This window comes from Scylla paramamosain, chromosome 39 (genome assembly GCF_035594125.1).
Source record: "Scylla paramamosain isolate STU-SP2022 chromosome 39, ASM3559412v1, whole genome shotgun sequence".
Classification (NCBI taxonomy): Eukaryota; Metazoa; Arthropoda; class Malacostraca; order Decapoda; family Portunidae; genus Scylla; species Scylla paramamosain.
This window is the reverse complement of record NC_087189.1, coordinates 868,483-890,346: the sequence shown is the minus strand read 5'-3', so window position 1 is coordinate 890,346 and position 21,864 is coordinate 868,483. Positions and strand designations below refer to the sequence as shown.

The window sequence follows — 21,864 nt, the reverse complement described above, 5'->3', positions numbered from 1 at the left end:
GCCACACAGAATGGGATAAATCAATGAAAATATCAAATAAATCAGCCTTTATTGTTATTACCACTACTTCGGTGTCCACTTTTAACCCCATACACACACACACACACACACACACACACACACATACATACAGTGATTCAAGACTGGCAGGGAAAGTGGTAAGTCAACCAATGAAATAAATTCGAGAACCATACCTTGCTGTTTGTTTTAAAGGAAGCTAACATTAACATAACGAATCTTAAAATGAAGTGATAAATATAACTGCTATATCTGGTGGTTGTACTGTACTGCTGTAGTGATGTACTGAGACTATTCAGATCTTTACGTTCACTAGGTTCCATAGCATAGACGGGTGGGGTAGCCAGACAGCGAGGCGGCACAAGTCACAAGCCCAAATTGTTCCTACTCACTCACTGACTCATGCACTCACTACTCATTTGTTTATACACATCACGCCCCCCCCCCCTTTTTTTCTATTTCTATTCCTCTCTTCATTATTGTCACATATCAGGGTAGGAGAGTAGCTTAGTTCAGTGTGTGAGGCGTTAGGACAGCTGACGTCACAACAAGCCAGCTGATTTCTCGTGCTCGCTGGCTCACCCGCGTGTAACATAGATCCTGCATTCAGCACTATATTCAGATCTGTCATTTTTTTAGGGTCTGTATTTTGAATTGCTCCCTTAAAACGTGTAATTTTTAAAGAGTTATCACAGTTTTCTTCCCACTGGTAATACAGAACCCTTGTTAAACTACCACTAGAACCATGACATCCCTGAAAACAGACAATTTTTACCAGAGCCTACTTAAAGTACATAGACAAGATAAGACAGGGAAGCATTAGGTACAGTCCCTCATCTGCAAGACTGTACTTAAACCTGTAAAATAAGACTAAATAATATCTGTATGTAGACTGTTTATATCTGTATGTTAAGACCGTATTCACACCTGCTTGTTATATTACGATCTGTTAAAACTGTACTAAGACCTTCATCGTGAGACTCTATTCAGATCTCTATGTCAAGACTGTATTCAGATCTGTGTTAAGACTGATTCAGACCTTTAACTTGAGACTACTAAGACTTTAATCATACGACTATTCAGATTTGTATGTTAAGATTATATTCAAACCTGTATCATGTACCTGTTTCAAGACCTGTGTATAATATTACGGTGTGTGTGTGGTGTGTGTGTGTGTGTGTGTGTGTGTGTGTGTGTGTGTGTGTGTGTGTGTGTGTGTGTTGAAGTCAAGGAAGTAGAGGCTTACAGTTTAAAGCAAAAGTACACTCGCAAAATTAGCAACACTAATACAAATAAGAACTGTTACCTTGGCTCAAATGAGCAAAGGATTATTTTCACACAGGATAAAACCTATTACATAACAAATCTCATCCTGATTATGGTGCAGGATAAGAACAATTAGTGCAAAGAGGCAGAAGATTATAAAACAAAGACTACAGACTAGTTTCCAGAGACAGCTTATGGAAGACCTATGTTAACATGGTAGTAAATTATTATATAACACACATATGTACATATAAACACAAGACTAACACATCAGCACTCCTATAAAACTGGTTAAGGTGTCTATAACAAAGATACAAGTGAGAACCCCCTTGAAGTCCTCACACTTAAGAGCAACACAGCAAAGTACACAAGCATAGCATCTCCTCATTGTAAATATATCAATGTTAATGTGTCTGAACAGATCTGACCTTGTATCCTCTTTGGCATTGTATCTGCTTACAGGAAACATTACTGCCCATGTGAATGGCATGACAGAAATAAACAGAATTTAGTTGAGATATACTGAGAACATTCCTCTTTCTCAGGATAAATCTTACTTGTGTATGTACAACCAAAAGACAACCTCGCCTTCCCTCCCAACACACACACACACAACACCACCTGCAATGTCTCCCTCATCCAGTACTTCAGATTCTTGACTGCCTTGCCTTCCACACATGCTAGAGATTCATGGATGAGATGCCTGAGGGAGAAATGAACAGTGTGTGTGTGTGTGTGTGTGTGTGTGTGAGATGGGTATGAATGTACTTTAGTCTGATTTTTAGATAGATGTCAGTGGTAAGCTTGAATGAGAGGTAAAGTTAGTGTATGAGAGTAAGTCTGAAAGGGAGATGAGTGTTTGTAAAGTGTAAAGTAAAGATAATGAACAGCAGTGTTCTTTACTCTTCTTCCTCACTACTTGAGTCAACACAACCAAGAAAACTTTCCTGTAATGTGGAAATACAGTCGCCTGTCAACCTCAGGATTAATTTTTGTGACGACCACTGCAGCTGATGAATCCCTAGTTGGTGATGTTAGCTTTACATTGGTTAAGTATAGGGGAAGTGCATGACAACACTGAAGATACATTGATTAGTGTTCTCAATTTGCACCTCAGTGTTAAGTCTGGCTACTGAGGGTGAGGATAAGGCCACCTCTGTACACAGGTACTGGAAATGAATGAAATACCTTTGTTTGAACTGACTGGATAGGTGAGGATAAATATTTCTTTACTAAAAATATTCCGTCATAACTGAGAAGTCTTCACACCGTTGAATTAGTCAGATCAAATGGCTCGTATAAAACAGCTCACTCAACCAAACACTCTGCACCACAATCATTAAGTAAAGAAAACGTTTTGCCTTTGGAGAGAGAATGGCCAAAATAAAGACCATGACCAACTAATTACTGGTCTTGTATCACAAACTCCTATGCAGAATTGAAGGAGCATCATCACCATTCCAAATTTCTATGACTTTTTACACCCTACATTATTTCATATCAAAACTAAACAGCAATTTCATAGACACCACTACATGAATTCAGGTTTTGGTGTGTTGTGGCAAGTTGGTGTGTGGCTGCCGCACACACCACTCCTGAAGCACTGGTGTGTGAGTGTGGTGATGTGTGTTCAGTCTGGCACTGTGACAACCTTCCTGAGGCAGCAACCAGTGACGTGTGGGGAGGAGATGCTGCTCTTGAGTGAAGTGAAGTGATAACATGCAGCTTGTGAAAAACATGTACAAGATGCCAAGAAGAGGGATATGTTAGGTTCAGCACAGCACTTGTGGATCACCGCCCTTGCCTGGAGCATGGTTCACAGTTCATGACACCAATGTGCTGCATACTTTACAATCACCTAATTCATGAAGTTACATTCAGATCTTTTTGACATTGCTACAAGGAAAGTTAAAAGGTAATATTTTGAAAAGATATATAACTACATATGTAAGTGTATCTGATTTGTCAATACCTTTCAAGAAAAATTAATACTTCCACATTTTCTCATACTAAAAATATTTCTTCTGCTCAAAATAAAAAGTATATATTTACATAATTATAGAATGAAAAATTAATAATGTATATTAAGGTCTTTCTTTTCTTCTTCTTCTTCTTCTTCATAATAATAATAATAATAAAAATAATAATAATAATAATAATAATAATAATAATAATAATAATAATAACAAATTGCAACACAGTAAAATAGAAAAAATACCAGTGTTGCATTGTCAGTGCAGTGAAGCAAACAACCAGATCAAAATTATAAAAATAACAAGCAGAGCCAATAACTCAAGACTTCAATCAACAATGAAATAAAAACCAAGAAAAAAAAAAGAAAAAAAAGTCAACAATAGAACACAACAATATATGTATATAAAAAAAAAAAATAAAAAACAATAACAATAAATAAAACACACAACAAACACCCACTCTCACTGCACTTAGCCTGAACAAGACCCCTCTGACAGACACACCTGGTGCACTAGTTGACGTCACTTCACCGACACAGCAGGAGGAAAGCCCAGCACCTCAGCCGTCCCTCCTGCCACCCCTCCCCGCTGCCCCTCAGGTGTCATCGTCGTCCCACTCCTCGTCAGAGTCAGAGTCAGTGTCAGTGTCGTCATCACTCTGCATGGCCACGGCGCGGATGGCCAGGGCGCGGTGCAGGTCCAGAGCCAGACCTTCCAGCTTGGGCTCGCCAGACTTCACGCTGCTACTTTCTGATGGCTCCTCCACCTTGGGATGAGAGAAAGAGTTGATGTTTTCAATTGGTAATCCTTTTATTCTGTGTACAAAAATATCACCTTGGGATGAAAAAACTTGGTAGGGTTTTCATTTGTTGGTCCATTTTTTTTCTGCATTAGTGTATGAAAAATAATAAGTGATCGTTCATTCACCTTGGAATGATAAAATTGGTAGGATTTTCAATTACTGATGTACTTTTTTTTCTTGCCTCCATTAGTGTACAAAATATAATTGAAAAACTAAACACCAACAGAAGAAAAAAGAAGAAAAACAACAAGAACCAGAAGAAGAAATGCTACAATAACAATAACAAACAAATCAAAACACTAAGAAAAAAATAAATAAAAAATAAAAACATTTCAGGTTTAACCAGCAAGACCTTGACATGAACAAAGGCTAAGCTCACCGGGTTCAGCTTGATGCCGGAGCGAATCTGGTCCATCAGCTGACTGCGGGAGTCTGTGGGAGGCGGTCGCTCTTGAGGCTCCACCTTCTGCAGGGTTGGCGGTGGCAGTGGTGGTGGTAGAGGTGATGTGAAACAATGGATTAGTCTCATTATTTTGAAAGATTTATATATTGTGTGTGTGTGTGTGTGTGTGTGTGTGTGTGTGTGTGTGTGTGTGTGTGTGTGTGTGTGTGTGTGTGTGTGTGTGTGTGTGTGTGTGTGTGTGTGTGTTGTTTACAGGGTCTGAGTTTTGTTAGGTTTGTGTGGTTCTGTTCTCTAGTTTTTCCTTTTAATTGATATACACTCCTTGTCTCTTTGCCATCTTCTTCCACTAGTCTATTCAAGGTGTCAATAATTCTATGGTAAGAGTGTATATTTTTAGCCCTTCAAATACCTCTCCTGTCTCAACTTTGTGTGTGTGTGTGTGTGTGTGTGTGTGTGTGTGTGTGTGTGTGTGTGTGTGTGTGTGTGTAATGAAGTACATATTGTGTGTTCTAACAGTACTGAGCAGCACAAACGCAGGTGTACACAGACAGTGAGGACACACAGGTGAAGCTGAAAGACAAGCTGGAGGTAAGCTTGGAAACAAACATCATAGGCACACACACACACACACACACACACACACACACACACACACACACACACACACACACAAAGAGATAAATTGATAAATAGCATTTTAACTACACTAATATCACAATTCCATTATTTTCTTGTCTCTCTCTTACACACACACACACACACACACACACACACACACACACACACACACACACAAAACAAACACACATGCACAGCACCACATCCACACCCACTAAGCATCACATAAATCACACACACACACACACACACACACACACACACACACACACAGGGAAGCCACAGGAGCACACTAGCAGGAGACGCACAACAAAACACTCTAGCAAAGAAAGCATCGCCAAACACAAAGATCTTCACAGCAACAGATAAGAGAAAGCAATAAGCCAAACAATCAACAAGAGGTAAATAGAGGGACAGAGAGAGACACAGAGAGAGAAAGAGAGAGAAACAAAAGAAAGGAAGAGTACCTGGGAGGAACCATGCGGACTACAGGCCTGGTAAGGGAGAAGGGGGAGAAAAGGTAAAACTGTCTATTAGTATAAGTAAAAGCAACAAAAAACTCCTAAACATTTATCACATTCAACCCCACACTGATTCAAATACACTGCTATGATGACAAGGAGCCAGTCAGTCAGTCAGCCTCTCTCTCTCTCTCTCTCTCTCTCTAAGACTATAATTATTTCACCAGTTTTTTCCTTCACTCTTCACAATTTTTTTCTTCGTTCTGTAAATACATTTGTCTCCTTATCGTCATCAGTTTTATAAGTATAGAAAAAAAAAGGTTATTCTTCTCCATTACACTTAAGTTTCCATTTTATCCTCAATTTAGTCATCCATTATACTGAACTGCACTGAATTTATCTCTCCATTGCAGCAAGTTTCATTTCATCATCAATCTATCCATCTACCTGGTACATTCCCTTTAGGAGGATTTGTCAAGTAAATGTCCAAAGCAGAAGAACCTCCAGCCACCTCTGTGCTAATGCTCCCTTCTAGTTTGTTCAGGTGCTCAGCCTCTACTGATGCCTCTCTCCCTTCCTTTCCCTTCCCTTCAATCCTTCAAGTGGCCTTCCTCTACTACCAAGACCTAAAACTTCACTCATATACCTTCTTTATATTCTCGCTTCATCCTCTCCACACACTGTGCCACACTTCACTCCATTTGCAGTGTTCATACCGCATCTCAAACACACTAGTCTATAAAACATTTGTTATTTGCTTCAGTGTTCCGTTAAGCTCAATATGGTGCAGATAGACTCAGTAGTAAAGATGAAATTAATCTACTCCAGCATATTTACTGAGTCACCTCTGAATTAGTAAAAGATTTCATTACTCTGAGAGAGACACCAGGACAACACCTCCAAAAAATCAATGTGTTACTCTAATCACCAGAGCAGTGTGTTAGCAGACACAACACAATGTTACTGAGAAGGAAGTAGAGATCTGAGCAAGTGTAATGGGCAGAAAGTTTGACTGGTTTAGCTCTGATGTTGGTTACCACTGTCAGGAGGAACCCAACACCAAGGTGCTTCTATTGCTGAATGCCTTGTGAATAACACAGGGAGCCAGAGAAGATATAGGAATGAAAACTGAATGTCACACACCCACCCTGCTTACAACTACCATGAGAAGCACCGGGTGAAGGAATGTTTACTGCCACACACACACACATACACACACACACGCACACACACAGAATATTCTACAAGTACTCAAGATTGCATGTAGATTCATTGGAAGTTGAGGGAGTAATACAATTTTAAAACAGATCAAAAAAGGCAGAAAAAAGCACAAATTTTATCAATACAATAATACTTCATCTCCTTCCCAAGACATTCATACACCACCACTATTCATAAGCAGAGGAATACTACAGGTTACTACTACTACTACTACTACTACTACTACTACTACTACTACCACTACTACTACTACTACTACTACTACTACTACTACTACTGCTACTACTAAATGTACGAAGATCAGCCTCCCCAGATAGTTTAGAAATGGGAAAGATTACATTAGATTAAGCAAGTTTAGACTCAGGCATATATGTTAGGTTAGGTTAAATTATATAACCTAATGTAATCTAACCTGATCCATCTAAAAAATAACTGGAATAGCTAACCTTCACATGACCCAATAACAATAATAATAATAGTAATAATAATAGTAATAACAGTAAGAAATTTCATACCTTAAGAGTTGACCCTGTTCTAATTTGGTCAAGCAGGGCAGACCGGGCATCCGGCGTCACCCCTCCGGCGGGCGCAGCTCCCATCGGTGGCATCGGAGGTGGGGGAGGGGGTGCCATGCCATTGGAGGGAATTGGGGGTGGTGGAGGAGGTGGAGCAGCAGCCTTGGTGGGGTGGTGGTGGTGATGGTGGTGCTGCAGGGTGGGGATGGTGGAGGTGGGTGGGGGTGGAGGGGGCACTTGGTGGTTGGAGCTGGAGGGTGGAAGGGGAGGAAGAGGAGTGGTCTTGGGGCCTGTGGGGAAGCAGAGCAAGCATTAGTACACACACAGGCATCAAGCATCAAGGTACACCAATATCAGGGCCTCTGAGTGCTGGGCTTCAAAACATCCAAGCAATAATGACCCCTCTACCCTCCTGTCAAGGCTCAGAGTGGCATGACTGAGGCGTGGGGCAGCTGAGCGGGTGGCACCAGAGACCAGAAGGGTGTGTGACCAGTGATGGGTGATCTGTGGAAGACTCCCCACAGCCAGTCAGAGCCACACAGCCTCAGCCAGTGCAAGTATAACAGTTTTGGTGCAAATTTAGAAACATTGCACATTTTGGAATGAATAAGATTTGCACTGTAGTGATAATAATTGGCAAAAATATCCAGTGAGCTTCAATGTGCTGCCACCTTTGTACAAACAACACAGTTTTGGTAGACATTTGGAAAAGTTACACATTCTGGACTGAAGACAACTCATAACAGGTAACATAACTATCCAATTGGTAGCAAAACGTGTGTGGGGCATGTAAACACATCACTAATCCCTTCACCCTCCCACTACAACAACAATGCAACATTGGAAATAAAATAAAATCATTCTTGCCTCACACAAACACTTGCACTGTGACTCCCACAACTCACCTGCCATCACCTGGCCAGGGGGCGGCGGCATGGGGCCCCGGGGATGGGGTGGCGGGGGTGGAGGGGCAGATTGCGGAGGGGGTGGGGGTGGAGGGTGGCCATGGGTACCAGTCCTTGGCGGGGGAGGAGGCGGAGCGGCCCGTGTGCCTTGTGTTGGGGCGTGTGAGGGGATGGTTGGGGGAGGAGGGGGAGGAACGGAGGACTTGGCAGGGGGAGGAGGTGGAGGCGCAGAGGAGGATGTGGTGATGATAGTGGGGGAGAGGGAGGACAGCCGCTGGGTCTCCTGGATGGCCTTCTCGACGCCGCCATTCCGCTCAATAAAGTCATAGATGAACTCTCGTGTGCGGCTGTCGGAGAGCTGCTTCTCACTCACCCCAACCTGCAACACAGAGGACTCACTAGTGGCTTTCTTTCATTCACTTTTTTTATGTAGGAGCATCACTGGCTGAGGGTAACACAAGGAGGAAATAACATAGGGCCCACTGAGGTGCCTGGCCAAAAAGAAAGGCCAAAAGTGTCTTGAAACCACGAAGAACACAAAAAGACCACGGACATTTCAATCTAATAAGCAGGAAACAGACTTTAAAATGCATGAGAAGCATCAGTAAACACTTAAAAAAAAGAAAAAAAGAAAAAAAGAAAAGAAAAAAAAACACCAGATACAAAACTATAATAATTTTTCCTAATCCCATTTATATGAAAAAGGAACACCTAGTCTCTCAAACAAGAATTAGAGAATATTTGGCCAAAGTCATCATGGTGAGAAAGCAAGAGAGAGAGAGAGAGAGAGATAGAGACAAGACATTCAATTCAGCAAGATGAAATGACACAGAAAGGAGCAGAGTAACTTACCATGTTAAAGAATGCTTCCAGCTTTTCATCCACATTGAACTGGGAGAAGCCGGTGTCAGGATTGAAGCCAACATGGGTGATGTGTTTGAAGTCAGTTGGCATCCCTATTTCATCCTTGCTGTGAGGGGAGGGAGAGGAAAGACAATGTGAAAGATGCTAAGGAGAGGCAGAGAAGTGGAAGAGATGAACACACAGAAAGGGATAAAGATAGAATGAGAGATGATGAGGGAAGGCAGAGAGGAGGACATGGGCACACAGGGAGAGGGGATGAAGACAGGTGACAAGGGGAGGTAGAGAGATGGAAGGTGATGTCACAAAAAGAGAAGGGATGAAGACAAGTGTGGAATGATGCAAGGAGTGTGTGAGGGAAGGGATAAATGAGAAAGAGGGCATGAAAGTGTTAAAGGAATTGGTGATAATACAAGAATGAAAGGGAAGAGGAAAATATGTATATGAAGAGTGTTATGACTATACTGCATTTCACATCCTCATTATCTCAACCCATGCCTTATTTTCATCTATTTACCTGTACTCTTCCCCATAGCTCAAAATAAATAGCAAAGTAACACCTAGTCATTCCCGTCTTTTCCTTGTGTGTGGCTGGAATGAGGCAATACATAAAGATCTCAGTGTTTCTCCCATGCACTCGTCCCTCCCTACCAACGACTCAATGTTCCTCCCTCACCTCAACTTGTTCTTGTTCCTGCTTCCCTTCTTGGTGGACTTCTTGCGGGAGTCGTTGTTGACATGGAGGTATGGCACGGACGAGGGCTTGGGCTGGGGTGGCGGGGGCTGTGGCATCTGTGGCTGGTGGTGATGCTGGTGGTGCAGGTGGCTCACATTCTGCTGGTGCTGAGTCTGAGTACTGAAAGGCCCCTGATGCTGCTGCTGTCCGCTCTGCCGTCTCCTCTCTGTGTCCATCAATAGAAGAGAGTCAGTGTGGCGTATGGTATGCTCTGATGTGGTACTTGCATTCCTACACTTGTTGCAATGACTTCTAGCACAGGTCTTTGTTGTCAGTCTTAATCTCTGGAGTTACAGCCATCCTACCTTCTCCAGGCATTAGCTTCATGTCACTTAGGCTAAGGAACACACTCAAATGACACTCAAATCACAATAAGAATTCAAGGCTTAATGTTGGAGTCACCCAGAGTGGGTCATTTACTCCAACAGGATGCCATGCCACAGGAAGCTGCAGTATAGTTGAGGGGACGCAGTGAGGAACATTAGCCATTCACATCAACCTCAGTGGTGGTGTGCCGGCATGCATGGCTCACAGCTCGGGGGTGTGAGGGCAGGGCATGGCCAGGGGGATAGTTTAGGGGAGAGTTTAGTGTGGCCCCGCTCAAGTGACAGGCAAGGAACCACAGTGAGGAGCAGTGGCCTTGTTACCCAAAAAGAACACAACACCAACCATGTGTGTGTGTGTGTGTGTGTGTGTGTGTAAATAAACACTTGCTAAGATAAACCAAACATTATTCATGCCACACCATTAAAATAGTCAATAAATAATGTAATGAGAAATCTTTCCAGATAATTCTCTGAGAAGACACCAAGAAACACTGTGTGAGGATTGTCTTGCACACCATTACCACAGGACACAGCACCTGGAACACATCTGAAACAATAACTATAATAACCAGAGATATATTTCAATAAAGGAAAGAGTAAGCCAGGCTTAATGAAGCAAGAACAGCTTGTCTCAACATGCAATACAGCCAAGTGGAGAGATGTGAGCTGCCAAGTGTGAACAACACAACACTGAGGAGACAGACAGTTGCAAGCCAAGGTCAGTGTTCACATAGGCAGGCCACACTTCATAGACAATCTTCTATTTTGGTGCTTTTGTTGTCCAGATAGTTTTCTTATTTTCTCAATCAACAAGGCCTCTTGTACACAAGTGTATGCCCAGTGACATAAGCGGTAGGAAATTTAAAACAAATTTTCTGCTGATTGTGTGACGACAGTAGTGGAATAGTGTTGCGCTAGCCTGGGTGTGTTGTACAGACTTGCACCTCCCTTCAGCATGGAGAGGTGCAGTGAACGTGTGCTGTCTGGCCTGCATGTCTGACACTGGTCAACACTGTGCTTCATAATAGGAGTGTGTTGCTTGGATCCTTCCACTAGTGGAGGCGTCACCTTGGAGTGAGGAGTGCCTCCGTCAGAGTGGCACCCAGCCACGGCATCACGGCACGCTGGACAACAAGCAGCGGCCACCTCAGTCTGAGACCACACTGGGTCTTTGTGATGGATCATGGTAGTGACTGCTGGTTCATAGACCACTGTCCACTGAGACATGATGGTGCCCATGTAACTTTAGATGTTTCTATTATGTATGCATAAACTACATTTTTTTTTTTTTTTTTTTTTTTGTCAGGGAATGTGTGAAGAAGGTTGATGCCATGGCCACCTGATGTTCACTCCCATTCTTTTGTCTGATGGAGTGCCTCCTCACTCCATCTTGCCACAACAGCCACAGGCAATTTCATAGTTTTTAAGTGAAGAGAAGACTGACCAAGAATGAAAAAAATAATAAAAGAAAATGCTGCTGAATTGTACTTCAGAGCAATCCCCAGCGTGACTCAAGGAACATAGGAATGGTCCCACTGGTGTAGCTGTATGTGTGACTGTACAAGTGCCTGGCTGGCAGCCATGAGTGAGGAAACAGCAGCCGCAACACACAGGATCCACACACCACAATAATTAATTCACTTGTAACCATTAGTCTACAATTCATGGAAGAGAGGAGGAACAAGAGGAAGAGTGGAAAGATTAGGAAGAAGAAGAAAGGTATTACAATGAATAACAGAAATTCACAAAGTGCAACAAAGGTACTTGCTAGGCTGTTTGATTATACTAAACTAAACTAACTTACTAACATGAGGGATAGGACAGTACAGCAGAAAGCTCCTCCCCACCAACCTATCCCTCCAGCCCAAGCTGGCTGGAAAACAAAAGGTACCATGTAGCACTGGAAAACTAACATGAAATTTATGAGGAACAATCTACAGCTAGCCTTTGTCAGTGGGAGGAGGGGAGAGAGGGGTGGTGTGTTAGCACTGTATCAATGCTGTGTGGGTGTGGGCGTGGTGTGGTGTCTGCGGTGGTGTACTCTCCCTGGCAGGACACTGTGCAGTAGTCACCCCTGCAAGTGATTCCTGGGAGCAGAAGCCTGGGGGTGGCAACTGCTGGGACTCAGTGGACCACCGCCGGGCACAGGTCAAGAAGCACCCTGGGTCTAGTGGTACAGTGGTAATGTGTGGAAGTTGTGAACCAACCTCATCAGACTGACCAAATATAGGATGCTATATGGAAAGCTGTGGCTGTTTACTGGGAGAGGCACCTACTTTTCTGTAAGCAATGGTGCCAAGGTGGGACTAAATGTGAGCCCCGTTTGTGTTCCGGCAGAGCCTGAGCCACCGGTTGTCCGCCTCGGACACACACTCTTGTCACAATACTATTAAGGAACATTGCATGACTGGATTCACTTGTTTAAAACTTTTCTCAATTGCTGTTAACATTGAATCTTTTAGTAGTGTTTGCCTAGTACACCATTAAATTGTAATTTGGAGATCATTTTTTTTTTTTTTTCTTTTAAAGATATTCAAAATTTCAAGTAGGTTCACTCTTGGTCTGTATTTCATCATAATAAATAAGTCATCTGAAAAATTTCTATTTGCTTCCAGTGTTTCAATACTGAATAATATTTTGACTCACCTGAATTATACTTTCTCTAAATCTTTATGGCTCTTTTTGTTGGTAAGATCTGTACACAGTGTTCATGCTGGAGATGAACACGTGACCTGAACAAAGTACAACATTGTTCATCTGGAGCCGAAAGTTCCTCCAACACAAGTGACTGATTCACCTGCAATATTTACTGCTCCTGTGCATGGGTCACTGCGCCTGTCTGAGCCCCAACACCTGCATCCTGTCCTCTACCCACACCTGTACACTGAGCATTATCCATTGCACTGTTATTGCCACCGTATGACAGTTACCTAGACACACGTTGACTTGCTACTCTTTACACGGCTTCACTGGAGCGTCTGTACAATTTTGTTAGTCAATTATCTGTTATTTTTTGTATCAGCAAATTTTTGTTCTTTGTTCATCAAGGCCTGATTGCAATGTGGCAGCCAGCACTCCATCAACTTGCAGAGGTTACCTGTTATTTCATGAGGGTTTTTTTTTCCTATTCAACATTTCTATTAAAAATCATTATTATTTTTCAACTACAGTGAACTGAGTCATGTTCTAATCTGCCAATATTGTGTCACTCTACATTTTTTGGTAATGATGTGTTTGGCAAAGCAGGAGGAGGAGAAGGAGGAACAGGAGGAGGAGGAAGAGCTATTCTACAGCAACACAATGCTTCACTCACCCTCCTTCTTCCTCTGTTTGGTGGCCAGGCGGTCACTGACAGCAGTATTGAAAGCATTCGCCTCAGACTCATCAGCAAAGTTCAGTCCGATCATCTGGTCCTGTGGGGAAGAAGATGATGATCTTGATGTGAATACTGAAAAGATGGTGAGGAATGTACATATCCTGATCTCCAACTCCTGGGAAGACTGATGCAAGCAGACTGTTCATCACCACCATCTTACACACACACATACACACGCACGCACACAAGGAAACGAAGATGTTTAAACCACACAAAGAAGAACAATTTTTCACAAGGACACACTGAACTTCGGAATGAATTAAAAAGTACGCACAAACTAAAGGAAAAATTAGGGATATGTACAGGAGACCAGAACCACACCAGTGTAGCTCAGGTCCTCGAAATTACAACTAGGTAAACACACACCCACACACATACATAAAACAAACACACCTTGAACATCTCCGGCAAAGAGGGAGAACTAGAACTATGGATGCGTCCTAGGTGCATAAGAGTCTGAAGCTTTGACATCCCAACAGACGGCAGCTTCCTCCCTCGCCTCCCAGTCCCCCGGCCAGCCTTTGCACACCCCTTCACTGTCCCAGCCAAACCTACGGCCATCAGCTGCATCACCAATGAAATATCTGACGGCTGGTGACGGTTCACTTCTGCGTTTGTTTGTATAGCTAATGTGTGCTGGCTGCTGGAAAGGTCTGTGCTGTGTCCTGCTGTGGGTTCTGGTGTGTTGTGTGTGTAGGAAGGCAACAAAGGCTCACTGGCACTGCGCTTCATGGCTCTGGGGTGGTAGGAGGGTTACACAAGGGCTCAAAGTTCACTGTTACAGGAGACACTGATGTGGCCTTACAGTAAGTTTGGGAGGCACTGTTTTGTCCATTTCTCACAGTGATAATATCTAATAATTTTTCCATTTAAAGCCATTCTCTCATTTTTTTTTTTTCTGTGATGTAAATGTTCTTCAATTTCTTTCTGCTCTTAATTTTCTGAATCACGGAATCAACTTCAAAACTCTTAAGAAATCCAGCTCTAAAGTTCTCTCTCTGTTCTAAATGTCCTCTCTCACACACACACACACATATACAGGTCTTCTGGTTTATGTATTTTTGCTCCAGTGGTCACAGTGATGTAAATAATGAGTGAATGACACAGTACAATCTTCTATTATATCAGGGCTTATCGGTGGCTTATCAGGAGGCATCACCCACCGTTTGCACAGGATTGGGACACACAATGCAACACCAGTGACAAGAACACCAACCACTATGAGTCACCTAATACATGATACATTCACTTGCCTTCACTTTAATATTTGTAGGTATGAAAAATCAAGAATGAGACCATGAACTTAGAAAAACTTAAACATATTTACTTGTTTGCATACACACACACAAACCTTCTCTTTCTCTCTCTCTCTCACTCTCTCACCTCAGCCTCAAACTGGTGGAAGAAGGGCATGGAGGCTGTGTAGATAAACTGGTTGTATAGCTCCTGTTCAAACACTCGCTTCCCCAAAGTCAAGTCATAAACCTGCAAGGAAAACACATCAGTATCTTTGTAACAGGAAGGGAATGCTGGAAACTATGAATTGCAGATGCAAGTAGTAGTAGTAATAGTAGTAGTAGTAGTAGTAGTAGTAGTAGTAGTAGTAGTAGTAGTAGTAGTAGTAGTTGTTGTTGTTGTTGTTGTTGTTGTTGTTGTTGTAGCAGTAATAGCAGTAGTGGTGGTGGTGGTGGTGGTGATAGTCATAGCAGTAGTAGCATTTGTAGTAAAAGTAGCATAACATTCAATTGAAAAGAATGTAAAGTATAAAATGAAAGCAAGAAAGTAAATAAATAAATAAATGAATTAGTAAAAGTAACATAATATTCAATTGCAAAGAACATAAAGTATGAAATTAAACCAAAAAATTGATGAATAAAATAAACAGATAATGATAATGAAATTAAACCAAAAAATGATGAATAAAATAAACAGATAATGATAATAAGTGAAAAAAGGTGACTTAGTTCAACACATAACACAACACCCCATGCCTGACTGTCAGACACACACACACACAGACACACACCTGAATGAAATAGGACCTCCGCACATTATCCTTAGTGAAGGTGGCCACTCCACAATGCCGGCGCCTCCACGAGTTGTGGTGTGGCCCATCGGTACCAAACACTTGCACCACCGCCGTGCACAGGCTCTGGGGGAACACACCTCATTACTGCCCTGACACAGAGTAGGGTCACACTATACAGGAAGAGGACTAGGGGGTAAGGAGAAACAGTCATATTCTGAAACACTTCCATGCCACACCTCCACTACATTCATAAGACTCCAGTTGAAGTTATGCAGGTTTTTAAAGGTGTTTTTGTGGTTCTAATGACAGATTAATAAGATTTCTAAATTGTTAATAGGAGAATCACTCTTGAGAACCAGGCTAATCATCTCTGTAGCCTTTGAAAATAGTAGTGGTGGGAGGGTTAGGTGTTTCTGAGTACGGGCCAAGCTTGTAAGGGGTGTCAAGAGGATTTGAGCTCTTGTGGCTTAGAAAAATTTGGAATGTGTGATCAAGTCAGCTTTAATTTTTTCACAGCACTAGAAACAACAAAATCTTAAAAACTGTTAAAGAAAAAAAAAAAAAAAAAAAACGGGGAATTAAAAGAATAAATTATCAATTTTTAACCAGTATAATGTTTAGAGATGGCTGTGGAGGAGGAAGAAGGATCTCACAATGCTTAGTAATTAGGGAAGACCTTACTTAATCACAGGAAAAGTGTTAATCCATCTCACCGCTGTATTAAAATTTCTCTGGTGCTTAGAACTTGAACTGTGATGACCTCAACCTGACCTCTAATAGTGACACCTGCCTTGTAACAATCACTGCCACACCTCACACCTTTAGTACTGCCTCACCTCACCTGTATCACTTTAGCACACCCTGCCTCACCTGACCTTTAACACCTTAGCACCACTACCTCACCTGACCTGTAGCCCCTTAGCACCCCTGCCTCACCTCACCTGTAGCAATTTAGCACCACCTCACCTGACCTGCAGCCCCTTAGAACCCCTGCCTCACCTCACCTGTAGCCCCTTAGCATCACTGCCTTAGCTCACCTGTACCCCTCAGCACTCTTGCCTTACCTGACACCGGTGGTCCAGCAGTCTAAAGACCAGCTCATTCTCCTCCCTGCTGATGAGGTTGGAGGGCACACTGGGAGGGGTTGGCTTACGGTTAACACTCATCTCGGCGACACCAGGCACCACACACAAGGCACTCACTCACTGGTCAGCTCCTTGAGTGCCTAAAAGATGTTTTGTATTAAGATTAGTTTTCAAATGTGTAAGACCTGAAGAGTTGACAGTCTAGCGTGTGAATGGACTGAAAAGTGAGGATACTGTAGCAGAAGACAGTCCTTTGTGTTTCTGGCCAGCCTAATCTGTTCTTTGTGCTGTCATAATAAAGCATCACCCACAGAAATCTTAACCACTTCCTGCCTACAACAGGGGATACAGGTTCATGAGTCAGCCCTGTTTGGCTCTCGGCTTTTCCATCTGCAACTTTATTTCCTGTGTTTTTCCCTTACTCATGAACATAATGCCTGTACTCTCACTGCTCTTAACCCTGTGATGTGCAACCATTCACAGCACTGGAAGGAATGTAGTCTTTATAAGCATATACAAGAAAGAAGGGCATGAAAAGAATAGATTTAGCAATTTCTAGACAGTATAATGTTTGAAGGTAGCTGTGGAACAAGAAAACGTGCCTTGCAGTGGGTAATGATCAAGGAAAGATGTCCCAAGTAGCTGTAGGAGGATTAAAGTCATCCTATAAACCATTTCATATCTCAGAATGCATAAAAAACTAGTAGCCAACACAATATATGAATAGAGAACTGATCTATAAGTAAACTACATACCTGTCACACCACAACGAGGGTAACAAATGACTGTGTGGACCTCGTAACAATGTGGTAACAGTAATGTGAAGAAATATGGCAACACTACACAGGAAATCAAGCCAATAACAGAACACAGCCTAATCTAATATTTAAGTGTGACTGGTGTTTAGCACTAATGCTATGGCGAGTGTCATGTCTGGTGGCACATCACAAACTGTTTATATTATACCAGTGGAAAATAATGTAAAAAATTGATAAGCTGTCATTTTGAGTATTAAGCTAGTGGCACACAGGAACCACAATGCCTCAATGAAAAATCCTAAACTATCCTGAACTACTGAAATTATGCCACTGGAAAATAACACTAAGTAAAATAGATAAGCCGTCATTCTGAGTACCAGTATCTAATTCAACAGCACACAATGCCTCGTAGACTCATACACGCATCCATTGCACAACAGGATGTCAGAAAGATAACATCATCACGTACTCTCTCAATGCCAACTTTTATTATAATACCCCGCCATGAAATTCACCCCAATGTCACAGCCACGGTAAAAGTCACATATTCACTTAAGTCTATGAAATTTATCCTCACTAACATTTTATGCAAACTTATATTTTATCATCTGGCAAATAACTTCTCTGGATGGTTCGCTTTCAGTTACACCCAGCACTGCATCAAGGGGGGGAGAGAGAGAGAGAGAGAGAGAGAGAGAGAGAGAGAGAGAGAGAGAGAGAGAGAGAGAGAGAGAGAGAGAGAGAGAGAGAGACCTGCTCCTTGCTTGTTCAGTTCCCTTCTCTCTCTCTCTCTCTCTCTCTCTCTCTCTCTCTCTCTCTCTCTCTCACATTTCCCTGAATCACTGTTTTAGGTAAGTTTCCAAAATATTATGCAACATTTTCTGGGTTTAGGGAATAATTAAATGTGGCTACTTTTCATTTCCTGTACTCCATCTAAGTCAGTATGTCACTAGGAAAAAACAATTATAGGAAACAGGAAAATACCAAACCTTTCCTTATACATTGAAACGTATCACTATACTTATCTCTTAATATGACTGTCTGGCCACAAAAATGCATTAATAAGACTTTTTTAAACCTCAGTGTATTATTTGATCAGTGAAAGAAAGTAAATACATATTCCTAAGCCTTCCATAGAGCCTCAATGTGATGTGTCAAAAAAATAAGTATATAAAATACGAGTAATTCATGGGTGTTCCTTGGAGCCTCAGTGTATTACATCATGTCAAAAATGATGGGTCAATCTGGATATCCGTGTGACATACAAGCACAAAACTCACATGTCATATAGAACATTCAGTGACCTTGCCATAAACATAAAAAAACTGGGGGGACACATGTCTAGTATGGTTGTAATAGCACTTGATAGTTTCGAGAAAGCAATAGGACAGTAGTTTGAGGGATTAGAACGGTCACCCTTTTTAGGAACAGGTTGAATGTAGGCAAACTTCCAGCAAGAAGGAAAGGTAGATGTTGACAGACAGAGCTGAAAGAGTTTGACTAGGCAAGGTGCAAGCACGGAGGCACAGTTTCAGAGAACAATAGGAGGGACCCCATCAGGTCCATAAGCCTTCCGAGGGTTTAGGCCAGCGAGGGCATGGAAAACATCATTGCAAAGAATTTTAATACATGGCATGAAGTAGTCAGAGGGTGGAGGAGAGGGAGGAACAAGCCCAGAATCGTCCAAGGTAGAGTTTTTAGCAAAGGTTTGAGCGAAGAGTTCAGCTTTAGAAATAAATGTGATAGCAGTGGTGCCATCTGGTTGAAATAGAGGAGGGAAAGAAGAAGAAGCAAAGTTATTGGAGATATTTTTGGCTAGATGCCAGAAATCACGAGGGGAGTTAGATCTTGAAAGGTTTTGACATTTTCTGTTAATGAAGGAGTTTTTGGCTAGTTGGAGAACAGACTTGGCATGGTTCCGGGCAGAAATATAAAGTGCATGAGATTCTGGTGATGGAAGGCTGAAGTACCTTTTGTAGGCCACCTCTCTATCATGTATAGCACGAGAACAAGCTGTGTTAAACCAAGGTTTAGAAGGTTTAGGACGAGAAAAAGAGTGAGGAATGTACGCCTCCATGCCAGACACTATCACCTCTGTTATGCGCTCAGCACACAAAGATGGGTCTCTGACACGGAAGCAGTAGTCATTCCAAGGAAAATCAGCAAAATACCTCCTCAGGTCCCCCCAAATAGCAGAGGCAAAACGCCAGAGGCACCTTCGCTTAGGGGGATCCTGAGGAGGGATTGGAGCGATAGGACAAGATACAGATATGAGATTGTGATTGGAGGAGCCCAACGGAGAAGAAAGGGTGACAGCATAAGCAGAAGGATTAGAGGTCAGGAAAAGGTCAAGAATGTTGGGCGTATCTCCAAGACGGTCAGGAATACGAGTAGGGTGTTGCACCAATTGCTCTAGGTCATGGAGGATAGCAAAGTTGTAGGCTAGTTCACCAGGATGGTCAGTGAAGGGAGAGGAAAGCCAAAGCTGGTGGTGAACATTGAAGTCTCCAAGAATGGAGATCTCTGCAAAAGGGAAGAAGGTCAGAATGTGCTCCACTTTGGAAGTTAAGCAGTCAAAGAATTTCTTATAATCAGAGGAGTTAGGTGAGAGGTATACAGCACAGATAAATTTAGCATGAGAGTGACTCTGTAGTCGTAGCCAGATGGTGGAAAACTCAGAAGATTCAAGAGCGTGGGCACGAGAGCAGGTTAAGTCATTGCGCACATAGATGCAGCATCCAGCTTTGGATCGAAAATGAGGATAGAGAAAGTAGGAGGGAACAGAAAAGGGGCTACTATCAGTTGCCTCAGACACCTGAGTTTCAGTGAGGAAAAGAAGATGAGGTTTAGAAGAGGAGAGGTGGTGTTCTACAGATTGAAAATTAGATCTTAGACCGTAAATGTTGCAGAAGTTAATGAAGAAAAAGTTGAGGGGGGTGTCAAGACACTTAGGGTCATCGTCAGAAGGACAGTCTGACCAGGGGACATTTGTGGTCCCCTCCCCAGAAGGGGACTTGGAGGCTGGTGTAGGAGTCGCCATGAATTTTGAAATTTTAAGTGAAGGGTACCTCACTGGGAGTAATTATTGTTTCAGCAGGTGCCTACTGTCTCCTCCTCCAGTTACACTTTTCATTTAATTAAGAGACGCATCAGGTGTTCTGATAGAGGTTCACTGTCCAGTGAAGCGAACAGTACCAGTGCTCAGCAGGAAAAAAAAGTCACTATGTGAGATATCTAGCAACAGCAATATACAGACGTAAGGAAGAGGTTTCATGTGTTTATTAAAAAAGCCACCAAGCTGTACCCACTTCTATCACACTGAAAATCTCCACACCACACCGGTAGTAAGGCATAACAGTATAATTTTTGAGGTCCCTCATTAGGTTAGGTTATGCTAGATTAGGTTAACATCATACTGAGGAGGGGTCCAAGGGGGCGGGTGCAGCCCCACTGGCTAGGTTAAGTTAACATCCTAGCAGGGAGAAGGGGGTGGTTGTCTAGGGGCTAAGATAGGTTAGGGAAATACGAAATATTAAGGGAAATTTTCTTAGATTTTTTAAAGCCCTTATTTCACTTATTTTTCAACCCACTCCCACAGCCCCCAAGCTCGTTTGAAGGGTTAGGCGGTGTTGGGTGGGAATGGGAGCGGCGGACTTCTTATCAAGAAATACCAAATAATGCATCCACGAATCTTCCTTAGCAGCGTGACAAATATGAATAAATTACTGGGAGAAGCTAGGGGCATGCTGACAGACAGACGAACAGGCAGGCAGGGAGGCAAGCAGACCACGCCCCAAATCAACACACACCCAACACAATTTGTACACAAACTACACAACATACCCAAACAGCACTACCCCTATGAACACAGAGATAAGACTGAGAGTGGACAGGAAGGAGTTAAATGCCAAGAGTGACTGAATCATTGAAACTGTGACCCACTTCCGTCCCCCTCTGCCGCTGAGTCTAGCCTTCTCCCCACCCCCGGATAGTTCTCGCCATTCACACGCCTGCTCAAGTACCACACTGGCCGCCTCCATTAACATCACCACCCGGGCATCACGTACCTAGCAGGGAGTGTAATATGGTGTGACAGCCACCAGGAAAGCGGTCCCAGTTTGTTTACTGTGGTGGTTTTACTTTCATCTGCCAGGTGGCGCCGCTGTGGCCGCTCACTTCTGCCTGCTCTCCTATCCTCCCTTTCTCTTTCTTTCTCTCACTTCCCTCTTCAGCTCAGGTGTTCTTTAATATATTTTGTTTGTCTCTTATGATTTATGTGTAAGTAGGTATATATTTTCGATGTGCGGCGCCATTTCTCCCTTTTTTTTCTCTCTCTCTCTCTTTTATGTAAGAGGCTTTAGGCAAGGGCTACAAAAAAAATTGTAGAAAATAAATAAATGTCAATAATAAACGAATAAATAAAAGGCCCATTGAAGAGTTGAACCAAAAACATTATCCAAAAAATTTAGGAGTGTCTTTCAAATCACTTCTTGTGACTCCTTGCTTTGAAT

At 42.5% G+C, this 21,864-nt stretch overlaps 1 protein-coding gene across 4 annotated transcripts; it reads right to left on the bottom strand.

Moving 5' to 3' along the window:
- Positions 1 to 32: 32 nt before the first annotated feature.
- LOC135091971 (actin nucleation-promoting factor WASL-like) lies at positions 33 to 21,565 on the bottom strand. Of its 4 annotated transcripts, none has more exons than XM_063990059.1 (12): positions 21,421 to 21,565; positions 16,575 to 16,735; positions 15,508 to 15,633; positions 14,865 to 14,966; positions 13,419 to 13,518; positions 9,720 to 9,945; positions 9,035 to 9,152; positions 8,183 to 8,561; positions 7,278 to 7,567; positions 5,548 to 5,574; positions 4,439 to 4,525; positions 33 to 4,023 (listed from the first exon to the last, which is right to left on the bottom strand). In XM_063990059.1, the coding sequence occupies exons 2-12, from the start codon at positions 16,674 to 16,676 to the stop codon at positions 3,853 to 3,855; spliced, it is 1,728 nt and encodes a 575-aa protein (XP_063846129.1). In that variant the 5' UTR covers positions 16,677 to 16,735; positions 21,421 to 21,565; the 3' UTR covers positions 33 to 3,852. The 4 variants fall into 4 exon arrangements, with proteins under 4 accessions (XP_063846129.1, XP_063846130.1, XP_063846128.1 ...); XM_063990060.1 differs by lacking the exon at positions 21,421 to 21,565 and adding an exon at positions 21,197 to 21,333; XM_063990058.1 differs by lacking the exons at positions 14,865 to 14,966; positions 15,508 to 15,633; positions 16,575 to 16,735; positions 21,421 to 21,565 and adding an exon at positions 13,875 to 14,720.
- Between the last annotated feature and the right edge of the window lie 299 nt (positions 21,566 to 21,864).